This window comes from Miniopterus natalensis, chromosome 2 (assembly GCF_054644295.1).
Source record: "Miniopterus natalensis isolate mMinNat1 chromosome 2, mMinNat1.hap1, whole genome shotgun sequence".
Classification (NCBI taxonomy): Eukaryota; Metazoa; Chordata; class Mammalia; order Chiroptera; family Miniopteridae; genus Miniopterus; species Miniopterus natalensis.
The window spans coordinates 21434570-21447486 of NC_142082.1; the positions used below are offsets into that span (position 1 = coordinate 21434570).

The window sequence follows — 12917 nt, forward strand, 5'->3', positions numbered from 1 at the left end:
ACACCTGTGTGAGAGGGACACATCTATTGGTTGACTCCCGCATGCAACCCGGCAGGGGTAGGGATCAAGCCTGCAACCATGTTATGTGCCCTTGACCGGAATCGGACCCGAGACCCTTCAGTCCATGGGCCAAAGCTCTAACCACTGAGCTTTCAGCTAGGGTGAAAAATAATGTTTTATACTCCACAGAATTATTAGGGAAACAGGTCACAAGTCCAAATATAATGTGGCAATTAACAATGAAGTCTTATTGAATAGAACAACTACTTTAAAAAAAATTTTTTTTCTTAAATATATCTGTTGATTTCAAAGAGAGAAAGGGAGTGGGAGAGGGAGAGTTAGAAACATTGATGATGGGAGAGAGTCACTGATCGGCTGCCTCCTGGACGCCCCCTACTGGGATTGAGGCTGCAACCCAGGCATGTGCCCTGACTGAGAGTGGAACCAAGATCTCCTGGATCATAGTTAGATGCTCAACCACTGAGCCACGCAGTCTGGGCAAGAACAACTACTTTTTAGATTTAAAATTCAGGAACCACTTGTCCAAGAAGGACATTTAAACTACCTGGAAGTATCGATAGGAGTTTGAAAGGAAACGAACAAAAAAAATAAGTGAAAGAACTAGAAAAACCCTAAACACATTGAGTAGTTTAAATTGATATATCCTAGGACCTCAGTGGTGGGGGTAACCTTGGAAATTATAGGTGAACTACTGGGAAAGTCAGGACACAAAAGTATACTGGGTACAGAAAATGAATATGTTCACATGGGAAATGTAGGAATTTCAACTGTATCCCAAAATGCAGGTAGGAGTCAAGAAATTTTTAAAAGCATGTGAGAAAGTTAGCTTTTAGTCGGTAAGGTTCTCATTTTGCCAGAAACTACGATTAGGAAGAAGCCAGTGTTCGACAAGCCCAGCTTGGGGTTTAGACCCCAGAGTTCTCAGTGGGACCCCCATAGCTGAGGTATGTGTCTGGAACTTCAGCTGCTGCTTGTGGGAGCCTGGCCAGCCCTCTCGCTCTTCCACACTTCCTACCAATCTGTACTTTGCATTCTTGGTTATAAGGGTTCTCTCCAGCTAGTCTTCAGTTGATTATTCAGGATGGGTTTTCTATATTTTAGTTGTAATTCAAGTTTGGTTCTGGGAGTGTCAGTGTAGCTTCCACCACCATCTTGGAATCTCTTCAAAAGTAGGTATAATTCACACCAGATGGCTACTGTTGTGTTGGCTGTTGTCATTTTTTTATTTGACAACCTAAGGGAAAAGAGGTCAGTGCCCCTGACTAAATTGTCAGGTATTACATGTTTAAAAAATTCTTGCATCATACTGTTTGAAAATCATTGCTCTAGGTCAAACAGTGTTGAGAGATAATGGATTTCTCAGTCCAGGCAGCATAGTGTGACCAGGCATTCAGCTGAGACCAGAAAGGCTAATCCTTAGGAGAAAAGATCTAGAGTAAGAGATATTTTTATCACCCCATGGCCTGAAGCCCAGCAATGAGATGAGTAAGGAGGGTTACCATTAAATTATTTGCTTTCCTATACAAAATGCAATACTCTATAAAGGGTTACAACATTGTAGAGGAAGACAATAATGCACATAAGGGCAGAAATCAATGAGATAGAAAAAGGAAAAAGAATGGGAACAATCAAAGCCCGGAAATTATTTCCTTTTTAAAGGGACTAAAAATTAACAACCTTAGTAAGACTTCTTCAGAATGAAAACTAATTCCATGAATATTAGGGATGAAAGGAGATATTACTAGTCACAGAGAAAAATAAATATTTGGGAGTATTATAAAAGCTTTACACCAATAAATCTGATAGATTAAATGAAAAGTAAAATTTTATTTCTCTGGAATACATACCCAGGTAAACGACTGGCAGGCCAAATTGTAAGTGTATGTTTATATTTTACAAGAAATTACCAAATATTTGTCAGAGTGATGTACTATCTTACATTTCCACCGGCAATGTCTAAGTATCTGCGTTCTTAAGTCTGTTTGATTGCTACTCAGGATTTAAAAAAGAATTACCCGTGTGATAGATGTGTAGTGGTGTCTCCTGTGATTCTGATTTGCATTTTCCAATGACTAATGATGTTGAACATAATTTCATGTGCTTCTTTGTGCCATTTTTGTGAAATATCTATTAAATGTCTTTTACCCATTTTCTAGTTTGACTGGTTGGTTTTTGTATTGTTAATTTTTGAGCAATTTATGTATTCTAAATACAGATATGTATTACGCAAATATGTATTCTGCCAGATGTGTGTATGCAAATATTTCCTCCCGTGTTGTAATGTGTCTGCTCATCCTTTTCATAAGGTCTCTCACTGATTAGTAATGTTTGCATTGTTGTCTTGGCCTCAGTGAGCATGTTCATGAGAGTTCATTTTAATTCTCTGTCAGGTAAACCATTTAACGTCATTTCATTAGGGTCAGTTTTGGAGATTTATCCTATTTCTTTTTTTGGACATCTTTTCCTGATTACTTTATTATTATTATTATTTTTTTTGGTGTCTGCATATTAGAAGACTCTCCCAGTCTTCACCTTGTAGGAGTATACAGAAGACGATTTCACAAAACATCCTGGAAAGTGATTTTGGGGGCCTCTACTAACACTTTTCCCTCTCCAGGGAAAAGCAGGCATCTATTTTTTTCTTGCTTTCTCTTGTGCTGGTCAGGAGAAAGAATCAGTGGCATTTACCATCCCAAGCTGCTGCCTCTATTCTTTCCCTGATAATTAGATCGTGCCAGACCCTTCAGTGCTCCAGGACTGGTGAGAAAGACACTAATTCTTTGAGCAATTTGGGGGAAGTGGAGGAACTGCCTGCTTGGATCAACTCTTTCCTACCCCAGGAGGAAGCAGAGAGCTGGGATTTTTTATCCACTCACTCTGTGCAGAGTTGGGGTGGGGATGAATCAATGGTGTATAGTAAGCACCACCTGCATTGCTGCCTCAGGGGCTTGACTGTGCTCACTGGACTTGTGAGCAACCACTTTCCTCCCCTGAGTCAAGGTGAGAACTAGAGGGATTCTTTCTGATTATATTGTCAGTGCTCTGGAGCAGAATCTCTGGTGAAGCCTATTCCAGACCTCCCTACTGGCTTTGGTAGGTCGGATTTTGCATTCTTTCAGGGCGTGCAGGAGGTTTTCAGTTAGTTCCTGGTTTCTCACAAAGGGAATTTGTCTGTGAATTATTGCTGAATTGGTGTGTTCATTGGGGTATGGAGGAGCCAGGACTTCCTACTGTACCGTCTTCCTGACCAGAATTTCATTTAATTTTTTCATTGAAACAAATTTTCATAGCTGTTTTAAAATCTTTGATAGTTTCAGCATGTGGCTCATCTCAATATTGACATCAGTGTTTACCTTTTCTCATTTTTTGCTGTGATTTCCTTGGTTGTTGGTATAGTGTGTGGTTTTTAGTTGCATGCTTCACATTTAAATAATCTAAATTTGAAAGCAATCACCCAGTTTAAGTGTCGATTTAGTGTGTTCTATTGTTCTAATGAGTAGTTAGCTTTTTGGGGTCTTTTGCTATTATTTTATTGTGCTCTGCTGGAACTTCAGCTGGATTTCTCCCGATAGTGCAACCTATAGTGGTAAAAGGTACTTTGCTGGGCCAACTTGTATTGCTAGGTGGAGTTGGGTGCTGAAGAACCCATGATATGGAGAGCATTTTCTTTGGCTGTTCTCCAGCCACTGGATGTCAGTGTGTTTCTCATTTGATCTCTGCCAGTGTATCTTAGTTAAGAAAAATCCTAACTGAGAAATCTCTCATGAGGATCCTTTTCTCTGTTTGGATGCAAGACCAGGCGTTGAGAATCTGAATTGCTCTCTGCTGCTGTGTATAGTTTGGGAAACTCTCTACTTTGTGAAGGGCTTGTAGCTACAATGGCTGCTGGCACCTGTACTGGCATGTGGAGATAGCTGCAACTGTTGCTTAGCATGGAGCAGGGTATGTTCAGCTGCTGTCAGTGGGTGGGGGATAGTGGTTAAGGCTAGTTTTGAGAAAAAGCAAATGGTTACTGATGGAAATGTATCTCTGGGAATTTAAAACGCATAAGCAAATTCATAGAAGAGAACTGGATACTAGTAAAGTTTTAATACCACAAGACTGACAAAGGAACAGGTCTGATTCTAGATATCACTAGACTTTTAAGGGAAGAAAAGGTAATATTTACTGAAAGAGAATATTGGGGGAGAACCTGGGGAGATTATTGCTATGAAAGTCCGTAGAGATGAGAACTTGAACTAAGGATGATCAAAAGGTGAAATACTAAAGACAAAAATTATTAGGAAATGTCAATTAAGGTACTTTTGAGCACCTTAGAAAAACCAAGTGAGATGTTCACATTTGAAATCAAACTAATGTTAATTACATGCAGTTAGCAGTTATAGATCATACATTGAAGAAATGCAGCTGAGAGTCCTGATTTGCTTCTGGACTCTGGGTTTGGAAAAGTAGGCCTTGGAGCGTATCTTGGTGTTGCCCAAACACAGTCAGCCCTACCAGAGCAACCACAAGCTGTGGAGTGCAGAAATATTCAAGCCAGTCACAAACAGCTTCTGAGTTGCCCTGCACCAGAGACCATCCAAAAGACTGGTAGTCCTAGCAGATCTACCTAATGCATAGAAACAAATACAAACAGGCAGCCAAATGGGGAGACACAAAAACAAGCCCAAAATGAAAGAACAAAAAAATTCTCCAGATACAGAGTTCAGAATACTGATCATAAGGACGCTGAACAGTATAAGAAAAGGAATGGAAATGCTGAAGGAAATTAAGAATGACATAGTAAAAAAAAAAATTGGAAGGAATAAACAGCAGAGTAGTGGAAGCTGAGAATCAGGTCAGCAAATGAGAAGACAGGGTAGAAAAAATAACCCAATCAGAGAACCAAAAAGAAAAAAAAAATTAAAAAACAGGAGGACATCTTAAGGGACCTGTGGGACAACATGAATTGTAACAATATTCACATCATCGGAGTGCCAGAAAATGTAGAAAGGAAGCAAAGGTTCAAGAACCTGTTTGAAGAAATAATGGCAGGAAACTTCCCTAACCTGGTGAAGGAAAAAGTCACACAAGTTCAGGAGGCACAGGGAGTCCCAAGCAAGAATCCAAAGAGGCCCACGCCCAGACATATCATAATTAGAATGCCAAAAATTAAAGAGAAAGAATCTTAAAGGCAGTAAGAGAAAAGCAATATGTTAACCTACAAAGGAGCCCCCATAAGGTTGTCATCTGACTTCTCATCAGAAACTCTTCAGGTCAGAAGGGAATGGCATGAAGTATTCAAGGTAATGAAAAGCAAGGATGTGAAACCAAGACTACTCTGTCCAGCAAGGCTATCATTTAAAATAGATGGTGAAATAAAGAGCTTCCCAGACAAAAAAAGGATAAAGGAGTTTATCACCACCAAACCAGCTTTACAAGAAATATTAAAGGGACTGCTGTAAAAACAAGTTGAAATAGAATGTGAAACACAGGGATAAAGGAATGAAATTGCAATAGATAAGTATCCATCTATAATAACCTTAAATATAAATGGATTTAATGCCCCAATCAAAACATAGGGTAGCTGAATGGATAAAAAAACAAGACCCAAACAAATGTTGTTTACAAGAGACCCACTTCTGATCAAAAGTTTCACATAGGCCTAAGAAAAAAAAAACCCCACAGAAAACTCTGGAGGGCTTAAAGGAGAGAGAGACAGCAATACAGTCACAGTAGGGGACTTTAACACCCCACTGACTTTACTGGATGGATATTCCAGACATAAAATCAACAAGGATACAGTGATTCTAAATGACAAACTAGATCAGATGAATTAAATTCGTATTCACAAAACATTTCACCCCAAAGCTGCAGAATATGCATTCTCCTCAAATGAAGATGGGACATTCGCAAGGACAGACAACACATGAGGACACAAAACAAGCCTACAAATTCAAGAAGATTGAAATCATATCAAGAATCTTCTCAGACATTTATACCTTGGAATACTATACATCTATAAAAACGAGGGATCCCTTCCCCTTTGAGACAGCATGGTGGGTCCTGGAGAGTATTATGCTAAGCAAAATATGCTAGTTGTAGAAAGACAAGTATCACATGATGTTACTCATATGTGGAACCTAATGAACAAAGTAAACCAATGAACAAGATAGATCCAGAGACATAGAAGCATGGAACAGACTGATGAATCTCAGAGGGAAGGCAGGTGTGAGTGGGTGGGGAGAAATTAACTTAAAAACTTACGTGCGTATATGCATAACACATGGACACACAATAGTGTGGTGAAGGCCTGGTGACAAGTGAAGGGGAGAGGGGATCAATGGGGGAAAAGGGAGGACATTTGTAATACTTTCAACAATAAGTATAAAATTTTAAAAGAGAAATGCCAGTGAGGAAGAAAACATAAGAAAGCTTATGCTAAAATATTTTATTTTATTAATTAATTTATTTATTCATTCATTCATTCATTCATTCACTCATTTATTTAGGCCAGTATTGATATAAACACTTGAGTACAAATTTTTATTAGAAAGCATGCTTTCAATTCCTTGGGTATATGCTTAGAAATAGAATTTCTGGATCATATGGTTATTCTAAGTTTGTCTTTATGAGGAACCTCCAAACTTTTTTCTAAACCAGTTGCATTTAATATCCCCTTCTGCAATGTTCAAGAGTTCCAAGCACTACTAATGATTTTTCTTTTTTTAAATGTATCTTTATTGTTGAAAGTATTACAGATGTCCCCCTTTTTTTCCCCATTGACCTCCTCCTTCCCACTCCCTTCCTCTCCCCAGGACTTCACTGCACCATTGTCTGTGTCCATCATATGCATATAAATTCTTTGGTTAATCTCTTCCCACTTTCCCCCTGCTCCCTTCCTTCTGAGAATCATCAGTCTGTTGCATGCTTCCATGTCTCTGGATGTATTTTTTTTTGGTCAGTTTATTTTGTTCATTAGATTCCACATATAAGTGAGATCATCTGATATCTGTCTTTCTTTGACTGGGGAACTGCCTTTTGACCCATTGATCCCACTTTTAGGAATTTATCCTAAGAAGACTGAAACACCAGATAGAATATACGCACCCCTATGTTCATAGCAGCATACTTGACAACAGCTAATATGTGGAAACAGCCCAAGCGCTCATCAGTGGATGAGCATATAAAAAAGCTGTTGTGCATTTACACAATGGAGTACTGTGCAGCTGTAAAAAGGAAGTATCTCTTATCCTTTGAGACAGCATGGAGGGACCTGGAAAGTAGTATGCTAAGCAAAATACTATTTTTCATTTTAATTGATTAGTGCAGTGAATATGAAGTGGTAACTCACTTTGGTTTTTACTTGCATTTCCCTAATGATTGATGTTTGATATCTTTTCAAGTCTTTCTGTTGGCCATTTTCATATGTACTTTGGAGGAATGTTGACTTAAGTCTTCTGCATGTTTTTGACTATGTTATTTGTCTTTTTGATGTTAAGTTGGACACTAGACCCTTATCAGTTATACGATTTGCAAATATTTTCTCCCATTTCTTGTGTTGCCTCTTTCTAGACAATGGCCTTTGATGTGCATACTTGTTTCTAATTTTAAGGAACTCCAGTTTATTTTTTGTTATTTGTGCTTTCGGTGTCAGATCTCAGAAATGATTACCCATTGCCATATTCAAATTTTTGAAGATTTACCCCTATAATTTCTTGTAAGAGTTTTATAGTTACAGCTGTTATATTTGGATGTTTGATCCATTTGGACTTAATTTTTGTATATAATGTGAAGTCATGATCTGATATTATCTTTTGCATACAGATATTCAGTTTGCCTAGCACAATTGGTTGACAAGACTCTTCTGTCTACATTGAATAATCTCAGAAGTTTTGTAAAATATCTATTAACTATAGATGTCTGAGTTTATTTCTTCACTCTTAATCTATTGCATTGGTCTATATATCTCTCCTAATACAGTACCACACTGTTTTGATTATTGTAGCTTTATAGTAAGTTTTTATTTTCAAAAAGTCTTAATCACTTTTAATTGGGTTATATATCTTTTTATTACTGAGTTGTATTATCTGTTTTTATATCTTTGATGCAAATTCTTTTTAAAAATGTATGCACTGTACCTATATACAAAACAGACATAAATACAGAACAGACTGATGCTTTCCAGAGGAGAGGAGGGTTTGTGATACTGGGCAGAAAAGGTGAAGGTATTAATATGCACAAATTGGTAATTACAGAATAATAACAGATATGTAGGATACAGCATAGAAAATATAGTCAATAATATTGCAAAAGCTATGTATGTGCCAGGTGGGTACTGAAAACAACAAGGGAAACACATTGTAAAGTATAACTACTATGCTCTTCACTGATACTGATACAAAATAATATTAATATAAACTGTAATTGAAAAATAAAATTTAAATTAAAAATATATAATGAAATAAAATATGTGTATTGTGAACCATTTCATCTAGTCCATGGCTTGTTTTTTTATTTCCTCCATAATAGCTTTTAAAAAAGTAATAGACCTTATTAGTTTCAGCAATATTAGCTTTAAGAAAGATGAAGTGGAAAGTACAGAGTTCCCCTTCACCCTCCGAACTTCTTAGTTACCCTATTATTAATATCTTGTATTAGTATGGTATTTGAGTTACTATTTATAAGCCAATATTGATACATCACTATTAAATTAAACCTTATAGCTTACATTAGCTTTTATTTTTTCTGTTTCTGTTCTGCTTGTTTGCTTATTTTATTTTCTAGATTCAATTGATAGATAAATATTTATTGCCATTTTATTGTTCATATTATTTTTCTTTCTTTTCTTCTTTTTAAAGAAGAAGTATTACTTTCACGTATTACATTTCATGTAACACTGGTTTGGTGTTGACAAACTCCTTTAGCTTTTTCTTATCTGGGAAGCTCTTTATATGTCCTTGGATTCTAAAAGCCTCTTTCACAATTATAGAATTTAGAATTATAGCAAGGATTATTTGGGGGGATTCATAGGCAGAAGAGGGTTAAGAGAAAGAAATTGTAGGTAGATCAAAAGGAAATGGGATATCTGGTGAATAATATTGGTTAATGGCTAAATGTGCATGTTTCATAATGTCTACGAAGTGAGTATAAAAACCAAAACTTTATTTACAAATCATTCATGAATGTACCTTTATGTACTCCTGTTTAGGGACACTGCTTTTATCAAGGATATGCTGCAGAGATTCCAAAATCAGCTGTGACACTTAACACCTGTTCTGGACTCAGGTAATGGCATATTCCAGATATGTGCATGATTGACAATCTTGTGTAGCCCCTTAATTTTTAGAAATTCCTTGAATGATAGAGTGAAAGCAAAGAAAATACAGGTTTGATTATATTTCTTCTCAGATATTTTCTTTTCCTCATCCTCCTGTTACATTTTTTATATATTTAGTTGTCTCTATCCTAGGCTTACTGTCATAAAATTTATTTAGAAAAGGTCCACTAGTATAAATAATATTCATATGTATTAGCCATACTAGAACCATAGTGACTTGTAAATGCTATAATAGACAGGAGGTATAAAATTGAGTTGAAAGTTAATTTGAGTAAAATGGGATGATTCTTAGATTAAATTAGACCTTAAAGACCACTATCAAATTTCTATAAAATGTTTTTATTTAGCATTGATTTATATTTCTCAGTGCGAAAAGTATATTAATTACCATATGTCTTTTTATATGCTTATTCAGGGGATTATTGCAATTGGAGAATATCAGTTATGGGATTGAACCATTGGAATCTGCAGCTAAGTATGAGCATGTTCTTTATCAAATAAAGAATAACAAAGTTGATTTTCTCCCCTTACAAGACAATTATCCTATGATTCAGTTGGGAGATCAGGCCTACAGGATTCTGGTGAAGTCAGAAGTAAGCAACCATTTTCTGAAATCTCCATTTTTGCTACTTTTGATAAACTTACGTTGAAATTTGTTACATTTGGAAAACAAACAAACTGATATTAATTATATTAAAATCTTCTCTTATAAGATATTTATTTTAAATATTGTGTAAATATATGAATATGTTGACTCATATAAAATTTAGAAATGAAATGTAAGTCAACTTGAAGAATAGTGAATGAATGTAAAAACATTTAGGTAAGACCATATGCATTTTCTGTGCTGTTTGAACCTGAGGTATATAACGTTTTTATTCCTGAATTTATTTAAAAAAACTGAAATGCACATAGCCAAGTCTTGAGATACAAGATTGAATGTGTATTTCTTAAAAATACAACTTTGTGTTGTACTTTGAAATAAATGCTTTTTTTCAAAAGCCAAAAAAAGAAAAAGTAATAGATATAAACACACATTCTTACATTTCCCTATTTGCAAGTATTGTTACTGAATTTGCATCTTACTAATAGAATGATACTCAAATTTGCTGATTATTACTTTTTCAATATTTTCCTTGCCAATACTTATTTTATCTTTGTAAAAAAGTAGTATTTTGACAGAAAATTTAAAAGCAGAAAAAATTCAAGATGTTGTGCCAAATATCATTATCTAGAGATAGTGCTTTTAGAATTTTGATCCAATTCTTTAAACATAGCTACTTATAAATGTGGATTTATAAATGTATACATTGTTTTAAACAAAAAATGACCTATGTATGTTTCTTTGAAATTTTCTTTTTGCTCTTAAGGGGACATGCAGTTTAAACATTTAATTATTTAAATTTAATAAAGTCCAATTTAATTATTATATTACTTTTGCACGTATTTTAAATAATATTGGTTAACATTGATAAAAATATTAAATATATATATATAAATAAGAAAAGTAAGAATGGGCCACAATGCCATTGCCTAGAGGTAAAAGTCATTGTGGAATGCACTGCAATCATTTTGATATATACTCTGTTATACAATTTTATATATTTATGCATAAACTTAAAATTTATATACTTAAAAAATTATATCATATTTTGTATATCTATAATTTTATTTAACCAATACATGGACTTCATGAATGTGCCATTTTTTTTTTTTAATGTTCACCAACGGATATTTTTTCCATTGCTTTCCAGAGAGAGTAGAAGTGGGGGGTTGGGAGACATCGATGTGAGAGAGATACATCAACTGGTTGCCTCTAGCACAGGCACGTCCAGGGCGGGGATCAAGCCTACAACTGAGGTATGTGCCCTTGGCCAGAATCAAACCAAGGACTCTTCAGTCCGATGGCTGATACTCTAACCACTGAGGCAAAGGGCTAGGGCAATGTGACAAATTTTTTAAAACTAACACTTTGCTTATAAATACTTGCATGTAAAAGTAGACATTATTTTCAAAGGTTTTTTGACTTCCTTTTTAACCTTCCTCCTTAAGAATATTTATACAATTTTTCATTTTACCGTTAGTGGTTAAATAAATCACATGTTCTCATCAAATTGGATCTCATGTTAAAGAGAAGCCAAACAAATAGCAATGAATAAAACGGGAATTTAATTTACGATAAACTGCCTCTCATTGTTGCTCTAATTTGCTTTTATTTATTTTGGCAAAGGTATTGGTTCCAGTACAATTAATAAAATGGTTGTTTCAGAAATCCATAAAAATGATGAAACTTAATCATATGTAGAGACAAAAGTTTCATTTTTAATGAAACTAAGATTTGACCCCAACCCTTATGGCAGCTCAGGAAAATACCTGCATGTTGCAATACAACACTGGACACAACTTAAGGCAATTATGCAACTGAAGTAGAGCTCTATCACATAAAGTAGTTAAAAAACCTTTGAAGGATTCTATGAAGACTCTTCTGTGGCAAAGGGAATACCTGAAGGGGGAACATGCTTTGGGAAAGACAAATAATACTTCTCTTGCAGCCACCCCACTCCAAAGAATCATCAATAAGAGAGGGATTGAAAGAGAGAGAGAGATATAACATATAGTCCCAGCTGCCATGGTTTGAAATCCCAGTCTGTTAGTCCATAGCCACATTAACTTGGGGAGTAAAAAAATCTTCCTGTGTTTACATTTTCATCTCTAAAAAGCCAATAAGGAAAATAATATCTAACTATTACAATTATTTCACAGGTCAAATAAGTTTATAAATGGAAATAACTTAGCATAACATGTGGAGAAAATAAGCAATCAATAAATGTCACTCCTACTACGATTAATATTTACTAACCATATTTTCTAATGTAGTAGAGCAAAATAATTGGAAGTAATTAGAAGGGTTCAGATATAAAACTAAACGTAATCTTTAAATAAAAGAGAGACAAGAATTTCACAACCTAGACGAAACCAGGGATATCACTGCAGGAATGGACATAATTAGGTGTTGGCATGTGTTTTTGAATTCGTTCTCACACAGGGGAACTCAATAGTTGCTTTTCATTCTGAATTTGATAGGCTTAAATGTATAGGCTTAATTCAGCATATTTTACATGCACTAGTGCTTTAAATAGCACAAATAAAATGAACATTTTTAATATAATAGGTTTTTTAAAGAAATAAAATAATATAAAAAGCTATATTTTAGGCACCTTTTACATTTATGAAAGGAAACACAAACTTAGAAACAGGGTGAATAATTTCATTATAACCACAATTAAAAATGGAATTGAAATCAAACAAAATGCAATAAAAGTATATTGGACACATGCGTTTACCACTGCCCTTAAACCCCACTAAAGTAGAAAGGGATTTTTTAAATGGCATAAACATATAAACACAAACAGAATGGGAGATGAGTAATAACACTGGAAGTTGAATATCAGAGGTAGCTAGCTGATTTAGGCCCCCAAAATTGGAATCATAAACTGGCAATTGGGATAAGCTATAGGAAACTTGATATATGCTGCAGTACTACTCAAATATTTCTGGACTTGCATGTCCAGCTTCC

The 12917-nt window shown here is 35.2% G+C and overlaps 1 protein-coding gene across 1 annotated transcript in view; it reads left to right on the forward strand.

The window, feature by feature from the left end:
* LOC107526291 (A disintegrin and metallopeptidase domain 3-like) overlaps window positions 1-12917 on the forward strand; it is a 98855-nt gene that overhangs the window by 8320 nt on the left and 77618 nt on the right. Inside the window, exons 5-7 of the mRNA XM_087814185.1 lie at window positions 9212-9288; window positions 9756-9815; window positions 11095-11200. Coding sequence (XP_087670311.1) covers window positions 9212-9288; window positions 9756-9815; window positions 11095-11200 — 243 coding nt within the window. The remainder of the gene's footprint in view (window positions 1-9211; window positions 9289-9755; window positions 9816-11094; window positions 11201-12917) is intronic.